The sequence below is a fragment of the Dermacentor andersoni genome, chromosome 2, assembly GCF_023375885.2.
Source record: "Dermacentor andersoni chromosome 2, qqDerAnde1_hic_scaffold, whole genome shotgun sequence".
In the NCBI taxonomy this organism is placed as follows: Eukaryota; Metazoa; Arthropoda; class Arachnida; order Ixodida; family Ixodidae; genus Dermacentor; species Dermacentor andersoni.
Window position 1 is genome coordinate 238,449,652 of NC_092815.1, and position 13,192 is coordinate 238,462,843.

At 43.1% G+C, this 13,192-nt stretch overlaps 1 protein-coding gene and 1 non-coding gene across 3 annotated transcripts in view; one reads left to right on the forward strand and one right to left on the reverse strand.

The window, feature by feature from the left end:
• The window catches only part of LOC126539905 (tRNA (uracil-5-)-methyltransferase homolog B-like), an 87,407-nt gene that overhangs the window by 20,911 nt on the left and 53,304 nt on the right, over positions 1-13,192 (reverse strand). For both annotated transcript variants that reach the window (XM_050186723.3, XM_055075700.2), the window contains exon 11: positions 777-878. In XM_050186723.3, the coding sequence (XP_050042680.1) occupies positions 777-878 (102 nt within the window). The remainder of the gene's footprint in view (positions 1-776; positions 879-13,192) is intronic.
• Positions 5,319-5,391, forward strand: TRNAL-CAA (transfer RNA leucine (anticodon CAA)). Its single transcript has one exon. It is a non-coding gene; the product is annotated as a tRNA-Leu (tRNA).

Sequence of the window (13,192 nt, forward strand, 5' to 3'; positions counted from 1 at the left end):
TGCTTTCCACGTATCAGGGAGGCTCGGGTTCCTCTCAAGTGACTAATGTCACTTTTATCCCGAGCCTGCCCTCATCCTTGAGATGGAAATAAACTGATTTGATTTGATTATCTTTGTCTTCTGCATATTAATCTTCAACCCCACTCTTACACTCTCTTTGTTAAGGTCCTCAGTCATTTGTTGTAACTCATCTGCAGTGTTGCTGAATAGAACAATGTCATTGACAAACCGAAGGTTACCGAGATATCCGCCGTCAATCCTTACTCCTAAGCCCTCCCAGTTTAATAGCTTGAATACTTCTTGCTATTGTCCTGCTGTTGTTTAATAAAGTTTGGTAGTTAGCCAGTGGTGCTCTCATCCTTTTATTTTCTGTCATCCTCGTGCAAAGTTATGCTGACCAAACTTGCAAATCAAGCTAAGAGAGTGCGTGTCTCAACCTTTCTTTTAAATCTTTTCAGTTTAGTTAAATGAAAATGCAACCAAAGTGCTTGTCAGATATTTTCCTTAGTTTTTGAGTGTGTGCTTGCTCAGACTGCAACACCAACACATATTCAAATGGAGAGAAAAAACAGAAGGGCTCCAACTCCTTTCATGAGTGTGATGTTTTACGTCACGCACCGCCAGATTGTGGCTTATTCGGCACAGAACGTTAAAATTAAATCTTCATTACGAATTAGAAAATACTTATTACATGTATATTCATCCTAAAAGAGTCACAGACCTTACAACTCTTTTAAAATGTGCAATAACGCGACGTGTCCTTCTGTGATGCTCACCATTTAGTTGCGCGTTGTAAGCGGCATCCTCGATAGCTTGCGCAGAGGCATCCATGCCAAACACCGAGTGCAGTTGACGAGCCATGCTCAGCCCAATTGTGCCTGCAGATGCATCAGCAAAGCAGGGCCGACAACAGAATTTCCAGAATAGGAATAGGCAAGAGATGTTCTATAAAAAGAGTATTTCCTCAGGGTACAGGCGCTGACAATGAAATTATTGACTTAAGGTACTTGTTAATTGACATTACATTCCTCGCATTAAAATCAGTAATAATATATTGAATCCTTGGTTCAGAAAAACTCTTAAGTGCATGAAGAATAAAAAAAAGCATCTGTACAAGTGTGCAAAGCGCTTTGGAACGCCTTCATCGTGGAGTGAATACAAAGCCTACCTCAAGTCATGTTGGATTGCTCTATGCACAGCAAGGATAAGTACTTTTCTAACGACCTTCCACAATTACTCAAAAACAACCCATCACAATTTTGGAAAGCAATAAGCCATAGTGAAGAGAGTAACCGCATTCTATTACACGATGATAACGCAATCGCTCTTTCTAAGTGTGTATAACGGTTTTCAATTCCTTTCTCACATCTGTATTCACAAGTAAGGATAGCTCAAATGTACCCTTCATACCTGATATTGATTACGATTACATGGCACCAATAAACATCATGGTTGAGGGTATTGCTTCGTTAATAAACAACCTTAAAGTGTCGTCTTCTTGTGGCATTGAGGGAATAAATTCTAAGATATTAAAATAATATCACTTCTGTTTCAAGCGTCATCCTGGCTCATATATTCAGGCAGTCCTTAATGTCTGGTATGCTTTCTTCTGACTGGAAGATAGCAAAAGTTGTACAGATTTACAAAAACGGAAAGAAAAACTCCAGTGAAAATTACAGGCCCATCTTGCTTACCTGCATTTGTTGAAAAATGCTCGAACATGTCATCACTTCGCATATTTATAACCATCTCGAATCTAACAGTTTCTTTTTCCGCTATCAACACGGTTTCAGAAAAGGCTTTTCGTGCGAGATACAGTTACTCAAATTTACAACAGATATCCACCATAGCAGGAATCACTACTTGCAGACTGCTTATTCCTTGACTTTTCCAAAGCGTTTCATTGTGTTGCACATTGCTGCCTCATATCAAAATTATCTGCATTAAAATTAGACCCCTGTACGTTGTCATGGCTTCATAACTTTCTATCTAATCAAGAGCAATTTACCTCTGTTAATGACTTTAATTCCCCCAAATCTAACATTACTTCTGGTGTGCCACAAGGAAGTGTCCTTGGGCCTCTGTGGTTTCTAATGTATATAAATGATCTGCCTAATAACATATCGTCTTGCATACGAATATTCGCAGATGACTGCATAATCTACTGCCCAGTAACCAATAGTGATGATCATATAATGCTCCAACGAGACCTAGAGATAGTAAACCAGTGGTGTACTACATGGGTCACGACACTAAACATACCAAATGCAAAACAATGTCTTTCACCCATAAATCTCTCAATTCGCAGTTTATGTACCACAACAACAGTATTATATCCCTGACTGCACAATATAAGTATCTTGGCGTACACCTTACACCTAACCTATCGTGGTCTGAGCACATTATGTGTGTCTCTGCCAATGCATCCAAATCATTAGGGTTTTTGCGCAGTGTTCCATCTGCCTTGCGTAAAATGGCTTACTTAACATTCGTGCGACCCCAGCTTGAGTCTCCCATTTGGTCTCCACACCAGCAATACCTAATTGAAGCGTTGGAAATCATTCAGAACAGGGCAAGCCATTTCATTACTCACAATTACAGCGCCCAGTTTAGCATAACACAGATCAAAGCCGAATTATTGTTGCAGTTGTTGAGTAATCGCCGTGATATTGCATTGCTGTCATTATTCCATAAATTCATTCACTCTGATGGATTATCCCTACCATGCTTGAAACACCATGTCTTCATCTGGCACAGACTGCACAATAACTTCAGCTATGTCCGCGTATATGGAGTGACACAAGCATTTAACTTTTCACCACTGCTTCACGCTATCCGTCTCTGGAAAAGCCTTTCAGATTGCACTGCTTCGGTCAGAAATCATGACGCCTTTTGCAGTAATTTGGTCATTTTTCTTCACACTGCAACGCATAGTTCTTGCTGCTTTTATGTAATGCTTCTTGCTGTTTTTGTACAATGCTTATCTGTTCGTTCCTTTTTCTTTTTTTTTTTCACATCTTTCTGTACATATGCAAATTTCAGCATTTTGTGCCAATATCTGAATTGCTTTATGCATCGACATCTTTTTACCGATTGTATCTTGTGATAAACTGCGCCATATGTACCTCACCCTGTGCCTCTTTGTAGGCCTGTGAGGTGTTTCTAAATAAATTTTTTTTTAAGTACAAAAGGGCAAGGCACACAGTCATCTCCTTGCACACCATAAGCAGGGATGCCAGCCTATACCTAAACTTCAGGCTGCACATGCCTTCGCAAATTACTTTAACCCTTTGAGGATTAAAATTTTTATGGAAATGCGTCAGCCACATTTTTTGATTGCAGGTTTAAATTCTTCAGAGCAACCAACACTGAGAAAAAATGTTTACATTTTTACGCAACATTAAAGTGACATAACTTTTTTTAATGCATGCAGTAACATATACATGATTATACATAAATAAAATAGAATAATCAATAATTTTTTTTATAGTACAGTAAAATTCCCACAACCTACTTTCCCCGTTTTGAACAGGCTTGACACAACCAGAATGCTTTGCTTACGTTGCTTCCTTGGCCGTTCTTCCACAGAGAACGTCATCAGTACAAGCGGAACAAAAGCCGGCTGCCATTGCTGGACTGACATTTGGCAGTAGTGACAGCTGATCGGCGCAACACTAAAAACCTTATCCCTGTACTGCAGGTTGGTGTACAAAGTATATATGCTTTGTAACTAGATAGTTTATGCTGTCACTGCTGCCTTTCTATATTGCTTTGTATCTCTTGTAGATTTGTTATATTTTGTTTCGACTGGTATTGTTCTTCCTTTGCAAAGACATGACGAAATCTACGATTGAAAGAGAAAACCGATGCGAAATCCAAGAACTTCGTGCTGAAATGAAGTCCTCTAATGGAGAGCATTGAATTTATGAATGAAGAGTTTGAGAACATGAAAAAGAGGCTTAGAGAAGCCACAGAAGATAGGGAAGCCTTGAGAAAGGCTAATGAAGAGTTAAGGTGCTAAGTGCAATGAAAATGAAAACAACAACTTCAGAAGAGAGTTGTTCAATCGGAGCAATACTCTCGCAGGTCCAATATAGAAATTAAGGGACTTGTGCAACAGGACAATGAACGCATTGCTGAACTTGAAGAAATTGGTGATGTACTAGGTGAGCCCATAACTCATTCTGACATTGAAGTTTGTCACCATGTGCCCACGCAAGAAGCTGGCAAATCGAACGTAGTTGTCCAGTTTAAGAGCAAACAGAAGAGGACCAGTGTTCTCGAAAAAGGGCGGAAGGCTGAAGTGCGAAACGACCAGGTTGGAATTTCTTATGATCCCAGAGTATTTGTTCACCAGCACCGGTCCCAACCTTGAAATGTCTTCTATCGCTGGCATTAGCAAGAAAGCGCAAATGTCAATGGCGCTTTGTCTGGACACGAAATGGGAAAGTACTTGCACGCAATACTGAGGCCAGTAGTAAACGAGAAGAAAGGGGGTTAACCGAGGGGCCCGATTTTTATTAGTCATATCATAAGAAGCGAACAAACACTGACACCAAGGAGAGCATAGGGGAAATTACTTGTGATTAATAATTGAAATTAAGAAACGTAAACTTAATGGAAATTAAAGTGGATGAAAAAACAACTTGCCGCAGGTGGGAACCGAACCCACAACCTTCGCATTTCGCGTGCGATGCTCTACCAGTTGAGCTACCGCGGCGCGGTTTCCCCATCCACTTTCTTGGGTATTTATGTGTCCTAGTAGAACCCCTGGGTGTGTTAGCCAGCGCCACCACTCACAGACCTTGGCGGCGGACGTGGAACGTCCTTCTTGCCGCAGGCGTCACGAGAACGTGATCTTTTCGGGTGAAGGCAACTGGTCAATAAACCCACATATGCTATGTTCAGTTCCCACCTGCGGCAAGTTGTTTTTTCATCCACTTTAATTTCCATTAAGTCTACGTTTCTTAATTTCAATTATTAATCACAAGTAATTTCCCCTATGTTCTCCTTGGTGTCAGTGTTTGTTCGCTTCTTATGATATGACTAATAAAAATCGGGCCCCTAGGTTAACCCCCTTTCTTCTCGTTTAATACATAACGAGGGTCTCGAATCCGGCAACATTGATGCCTTCAGGTAGCATATGTGGGTTTATTGACCAGTTGCCTTCACCCGAGAAGATCACGTTCTCGTGACGCCTGCGGCAAGAAGGACGTTCCACGTCCGCCGCCAAGGTCTGTGAGTGGTGGCGCTGGCTAACGCACCCAGGGGTTCTACTAGGACACATAAATACCCAAGAAAGTGGATGGGGAAACCGCGCCACGGTAGCTCAACTGGAAGAGCATCGCACGCAAAATGCGAAGGTTGTGGGTTCGGTTCCCACCTGCGGCAAGTTGTTTTTTCATCCACTTTAATTTCCATTAAGTTTACGTTTCTTAATTTCAATTATTAATCACAAGTAATTTCCCCTATGTTCTCCTTGGTGTCAGTGTTTGTTCGCTTCTTATGATATGAGGCCAGTAGTGTCATTCATATTGCCTCAGAGGCTGACCTTCAAGAGACCGCCTAAATTGCGGTGTCTAAAGAAGTTAAACTTTGCTTTCTTTTGACTACACAATGTATTGTGAATATAGCTTACCACAGAAAATTGCTCTGCCTGCACACGTAAGAAACATTTACGCACTTCACGTGAATTCACATTGACTTGCCCATAAGCAAGACATACATACTAACGATGTTTCTTGCTGAGTTTACTTTTCCATTTGACATCATGTTCTCTGAAACATAGTATCAGGAACACAGTGAAATGCTTATCATAGATGGTTACACACATTTATTTATGAATTGCACTGGCAAACGTGGGGGCGGTGTAGCATTGCATGTCAAGCGCAGCGTACAGTGTGATGTGCTTGAGGAATTCACCTGCGTCACGTCACATTACAAAGTGCTAAGCGTTAAGTCTGACAACAACCTGTTTGTTGTGATGTACCAACCACCTACTGGTAACATATCTAATTTCTTAGAATTTATTGAAAAACTCTTAGAGCATGCTACTTTCCACAATTACAAAGTGCTTCTTCTTTTATAACAAAAAAGATGCTAGTGAAGCGTACAACAAATTTCTGTCCATATTCAGTCGCCTATACAACTTGTCTCTTCCACTTAAAACAGGAAAGGTAAAAAAACGCATTAGAAAGCCTTGGGTGCAGCCTCAGCATGTTAGAATGACAAACAAAAAAAAAAATTGGCTGTTCAATAAATTTCTGCGAATGCGTCAGCAAAGCAATCTTGTTGCATTTACGATGTTAAGGAATATACTAAATAAAGAACTGCAAAAAGCTAAAGAACTTTATTACGAAAGCCTCCTTGCAGCCGTGCAGAAAAAAATCCAGGAAGGACTTGGGCAATTATCAATAATGCAATCAGACAGGGATATGTGAACCGCAAATTTCGTGAAATAACCGTGAACAATGAAAAAGTGCCGGCCATCATTTTAACTGAGTGTTTCAACAATGCGGTCAGTGGCACTGCTGTTAAGAGATGTATGCATAGCATTTTTTTCAAGCCGACTGATGATGCTGAAATTTGTTGTACATTTTTGAGCTTAAAAAACAGCAACGCTGTTGATGCAGACGGCATTCAAATCAGACATATAAAATGTGTAATTGATGTCATCACAGCCCATCTCGCATTTGTGCTTAACCTTGTTCAGGAATCTGGCCATTCTCCAACAGCTATGAAGAAAGCAAGGGTGTCAATTATTTTCAAAGGTGGTAGCCGAAATGACATTGGAAACTATAGGCTTATTTCCATTTTATCAGAATTTTTGGGTTTAGAAATGCTGATTTCTGCTTGTATTAACAATATCTTTGCGAATAATGACATTCTTTCTGATTGTCAACACGAATTCCACCCGGACAGGTGATCCGAAACTGCTTTGTTACGTCAAAAGGAGCCAATAATTAATAATATTGATGCGGGAAAACTAACTTGGGTATTTTTATTTATTATAGCAAGGTAGTTGATCATTTAAGTCATCAAATTTTAATAAGTAAACTAGAAGAATGTGGTATCTATGGTATGGCAAGTCAGTTGCTTCAATCTAATCTTTCTGGGCGGACGCAGTGCATTGCTATAGCAAAATACTGCTCTTCCTATAGAGAAATTAAATCAGGGGTGCCACAGTGTAGCATTCTGGGCCCGATATTGTTTAATATCTATGTAAACGATATTGATGAAATAGGAAGTAACGCATCCATTGTATGATACGCTGACGATAGGAGCCTGTTCGTCTCTCTCAATGATCTTGATGATCTGTTACAGAGATCTTGCAGTATCGTTTGCAATTTGTCGAGTTGGTCTCGTAATGACGTTCTAACAGTTCATCACTCTAAATCAAAGGCCATATTATTCAAGGCAAGAGGCAAATAGTCTCATTTAAATCATGAATCATTCTTGGATGGTGCGCCCATTGAAACTTTGAGCAAATACAAAGTATCGGGCGTTACGTTTTCAGAAGATGTGAACTGGACATGTCACACTGAACTACAGTCGAATCCACTTATAACGATACCGGTTTGAACAATATATCAGTTATAACAATGAAAAGCTGCTGCACCATCAACTTTTGTATGTTTTCTATGGGGACATAACCCGCTTACTGCTATGTCCCCATGTCGTATTATCTGTCATAATGATGAGGCGTGGCTACTGGGTGTCTGTGCCAAAAGGTAATGGAATGCGAAATCCTTAAAAAGAAAAAGTGAAATGCGAGCCGCTGCACAATCGCCCGCCACCCCAACTGCCGCTACGCACTTCTCTACATGAGAGATACACGCAGCCTCATGCACACCTCTCCCGTCGCCCTCCCGCCCCTACAAACACGATTGGGTTGCGCCCATAGCTCTGCGCCGCGCCACCCTCCGAAACACGAATGGACCGCACCAACTGCGCTGACAACGCTGCCAGTGCTGCTCCCAGATTGTTCGCTCAGCCCTCACAGTTGGTTCTTTATTCTGTGGCCCTCATTCTGCGCAATTCTGCGCAATTCTGCGAACGAATTAGGTCGCTCGTGCTAGTCTTTGTTGCGTCGAAGTCGTTCCTGGTCACGTGGTTTCTCAGCCTCGTTTGACTTGCCGCCGAAACAGAAGATGGCTGATCCGCCTGCTGATCACTGGCAATGCACGACGTTGCCGGTGAAAAGAAAGCGCACTGCTTTATATTTGGAAACAAAGTGCTTCTAACCAATGAAGCAATCATCATGAACGTGCTTGCATCGGATAGCGACAGTGACGGCCACAGCGGCAGTGCTGATGCGTAGGACAGGCTGCCCCAACATTGTCCCTGCGGGAGGTCCTGTAGATAATTCAGTCCCTCACGGGTTTGTTTCTCGAGGGACCTTCCACTTCACAATGTAGAGCACCTGGATGCTTTGAGCAGGATTTCGGGAAGCTTCGCATAAAGCAAGCAAGGCTGACAAACATGCGGTTTTCTCGTGCAAGCTAATGGGAAGTATGTGGCAAGATGCCTGTGGCAACCTTGATTCAGTGTTTCTTCTATATTTCTCAAGCTGAGATGCTGCCGCGGCAACCTTCTCGCATTTTTTAAAAGGTGCCTTTCGGGCCCACCGAAGCGATGCCTCAGCGGAGCTCATATGTCACTTGCTGCCCATGACCCTTCTTTGCAGTCATTATAGCAGTTCCATTCTTGAACACCGACAGCCGTGGCTTCTTACACGATCGGAGTGCACAGCAGAGTTAAACAGTTAAACGACTCAACACAATCAGAAGCCGGATGGAGGAAAGTGGTGGGGAAGTGGCCTCCTCACCATTATAGCTTTTTTGGAACAGCTATGTCATCGTCCATGTTTTTTTTTTTTTTTTTCATGCAACCCAGTTTTAACAATTATTGGTTATAACAACGGAATTTTCGTGGCACATGAATGTTGTTATAAGTGGGTTCCACTGTCGTTACGACATCACTGTCATCTGCTGTAGGTGTATCATGTCGTTGCCATCACTTCTTTTTTCCAGAAAAAGTAAATTTGCAGATATATTGTGCGTTGTTTGAATCGCACCTGAATTATTGTGCACTTATGTGGGCTACCACCACGAAACGTAATCTTCATTCACTTCTTCAACCTCAAAAACAAGAACTTCGACATGTAGCGAATGTACCTTATTTTCATTCTACTGCGCAACTTTTTGATAAATACAACGGTATGAGTAACTAACCTTTATGAATACCGGCTACTGTATTCCTTTTCCTTCGGCTCCGAAAATTGTAGAACCTTTTCAAAGCATACATCACGAGTTGAATGCGAAAGAAATGATGTGCGTACCCACAGCGAAGACAGGTGGTTCTCACCATAACCTTGGGCGCGAAATGCAAAAACATCCTTGTACTTAGATTTAGGTGCACATTAAATACCCCCTGGTGGTCGAAATTTCCGGAGTCCTCCACTACGGTGTGCCTCATAATCGTAAAGTGGTTTTGGCACATAAAACCCCAATAATATAAGTTCTTTTTTTGTGTGTGTTCTCACCATACTGGCGTACAAATCATGTTTTGCAGTCGCCAAGACGCACGCTACCTTCACTGTTAACTAAATTTGGGAAGAAAATGTTATAACTACCTTGACTTGAAAACAAATTACTGTATTTACTCACATAATGATGGCACATTTTTGTCAAAAAATTTGACGCAAATTCAGGGTTGTGATCATTACGTGGGTTAAATTTCCCATAAAAAGAAACATTTTCTTTTTTTATCCTGCATTTGCTGCAGGATGACAAGCAGGCAGCTGCCGCTGTCAGCGCGGGACACCAAAACAAAAATGGCGGCCGGCGGAGCAAGCTCCAGGCGCAATTATTTTTTTTTTTCGGAAGCTTGATTCGACTTGTGCACTCCTTCGTAATCAGCCACGTCACCTATGTTGCAGCCTTCCACAACTGGATGCAGTGCGAAAAGCATAATATCAATGCCCTGATACACCGAGCTTATAAGGCAGCGCTCGGACTATTCGAGTGTATGAACACGAACAAGCTCCTGAGCCTGGGGGTACACAATACCCTCGAGGAAATTGCGGAAGCGCAACGGACCGCCCAGCTGGAACAGCTCTCTATGACCGAAGCTGGCAGGTGCATACTACAATACTTGGGCTTCACGCCCGGGGCGAAAAAGGCAAGTAGCGACGTTCGTGTCCCGGACGGGACCCGGCACCAGATTCGGGTAGACCTCATCCCGAGAAACATGAACCCGGAGTTTAACAAGGAGAGAAGAGCGGCGAGGGCCAAGGCCCTCATCGATTTTCCCACCAAAGACGAGCAGGCAAGGTTCGTGGATGTGGCAGAATACCAGGGAGACAGCACGGCATTCGTAGCTACCGTCATCGAGGCGTCATCCGGCGCGATGAGGGCAGCGGCGAGCATACAGGTCCGAGAGGCGTGTCAGGCGGAGGAGGTGGCCATTGCCCTGGCCATTGCCGACCCCGGGTGCGAAACGGTGTTGTGTGATTCGCGAAGTGCAATGCGGAATTATGCCAAGGGCAAAATGTGTGGTGAGGCTGTGCGTGTTCTGTGCTCGGCTGACCTACGAGAGAATAGGTATGTTAAAATCAAGTGGTTCCCGGCGCACGTGGGCAACAATGCGTCGGAGAAGCACGATAACCACAGCGAGACGGCACATGCAGTGGCGCGAGCGCTAACCAACCGCACCGCTGCGACCGACCGTCCAACGTGGTGTAGTGCCAAGGACCGCATGACGACGTTCAACGAACTTACACAGTTTCACCGCCTGGCTCGAAGCACTTTACCACCCCCGCACCCGGGGCTGAGCCGAGCGGAGGCAGTACTGTTCAGACAATTACAAAGTGCTTCCTTACCCACCCCAATGTTAATGAATCATCTGTACCCGAAAGTATATGTGAGTGATGTGTGCCACGTGTGCCAGTGGGAGAGGGCCACCCTGATGCACACCCTATGGGATTGCACCAAGTTCCCCAACGAAGCTTCGACAAGTACGATTCCGTCACGACTCGCGGCTGCGGCGGAATGCTACGACCACGAAATCCAAACCTGAGCCGTTCAGCAGGTCTCGGCGGCTCTTGAAAGACAAAAGCCGAGTGAAATCAACGGAATGTTGCCCCTCAGGGCGACCGACCGTGGAAGTAACACGCACTGGAGTTGAGTAGAGACCACCCGCTGAGAATACCTCAAGGCCTGCATCGCGGCGACATTTAGTCATGGTGTCGTTCTGCAGGCAACTAAATAAAGTTGTTTCTCTCTCTCTCTCTTCTCGTGAGTACATTACACACATTGAAACAGTTTCTTCCGTATCAGTAATGAATAATATCATTAATATCAGCAAGTTTGCGACAATAACATAGCCATGTCCACTTTGAGGGGACAGAGATAGGCACACTTAGCTGCCAGTTACATAGAAACAGATGGCGGGCATGCTGTGGAAACTGCGGCATCTGCCTTCACTACTATCCTAATACGGCACATTTCCGCTAATGCTGGGCGAATATCTTAGCTGCGTTACAAGCGTCGGCGTATGAATAGGGTGCACTTCTAGCCTACCAGTGTAAACGTGGCCATTATTGTTGCCGCCCACGATTTGTTGCGTGCCCATGAGTGCACACGAGAAGAATCGAAAGGCGCCCTTTATGTTGTTGTTGAACAAAACCATTATGAAGCCTACAAATAATAAAGCCAAGGCAAGTTTGGTTGTAGCTTGTTTTGTTTTTTTCGTGGAGGTGTGGATGGAGAGTGATGAAAGGAATGAAATGGGGCATCTGCTTAAGAATGTTGGGTGCATGCAGACCGCTTGATATGTCTTCAAGAGTCGTTCGCGTAGTATTCGAGATATGGTAAGCGCAATCATCATTAGCTAGTCTTGGCACATGACATATCACTGCGACAAGTTCAGGGTGTGATCATTACACAGGAAAGAAAAAAAAATTTAATTTTGACAACGAAAATCAGGGGTGCGATCATTACACAAGTGCTATCAGTATGCGAGTAAATATGGTAGAGCACGGTTTTGTAAGCTTGACTGAATACACAATAAAGAGAAACATAATTTATATTTCACATTCTTTATTGCATGTAATATCCATTCGCACTCAGTATTTTCGTAATCCAATGTACATCTCAGACATGTTGCCTGTGGTTCTTATTTTTTAAATGTGATCTTCTGGGATGTATAATACAATATGCATCTTAGCTTTGTCGCTCATTAAGAGTAATTGATTTTTATAACTTCATTATAATTATCTGAAAACATTAATGTTTCTTTACATGGCGCACATTTCTTTTTCTACATTGTAATTGTATATCCTAATAGATGAGTGTTTCGTATGTTGTACGTTTGCCAATAGGAGACTTACTGCTGCCGTGCGGGGGCCTTTGGGCACATTCAAGCTGTATGTCACAGCTTCTCGCCTGGCGGGCCCCCAAGAAAGTTTGTTGGAAATAAAAAAGCATTTCTGAACCATGGCTTGTACTACTTTTATGTTGAGAGGGGGGAGGGAGAGAATTAGCCACAAGGCATAAATACTAAAAGAAAGCTAAATCAAGGCTTCCGACTCTGTGCTGTGCAAGAACTATATTTTGTGATGCTCCACTCCACTTTCAATTGTTATGTGTCGCAACGAGAGGCTGGTCCCAGTAAAGACAGTGCAGCAGCACCAAAGCCGCATCTGAACCAATGACGAAGGAAGGGGGGGGGGTGGAAAATGAATTTGATAATTAGAGCATGCAGCCCCGGGACATATGGCCATGCCAAAAACGAAGCATGCCATGTGAGCAAGCAAACTTGGTGGTTGCACACTCCCCAGAAAAACAAAGCAAGTGAGAAACTTGCAGTAATCAATCGCTCCGACACTAGATGTGATACAATCAGTTCTTGCATGTCTCAGAAAAACAGACATACGCGTGGCAGTATCAATGGTTTGCAAGTGCCTGCCTGCAAGCAAAAGAATCACATGCCCACAGGAGAACCACGTGAACGAGAATCGCGCGGTAAAACTTTGAGGGATAAGGAACAAGATAGAAATCAGTTCAAATAGGATTCAGGGGTTTCACATGCAAAAACCATGATCTGATTATGAGGCATGCCATAGTGGGGGACTGTGCAATAATTATGACCACCTGGGGGTTCTTTAACATGCAATTAAATCCAAGTACAC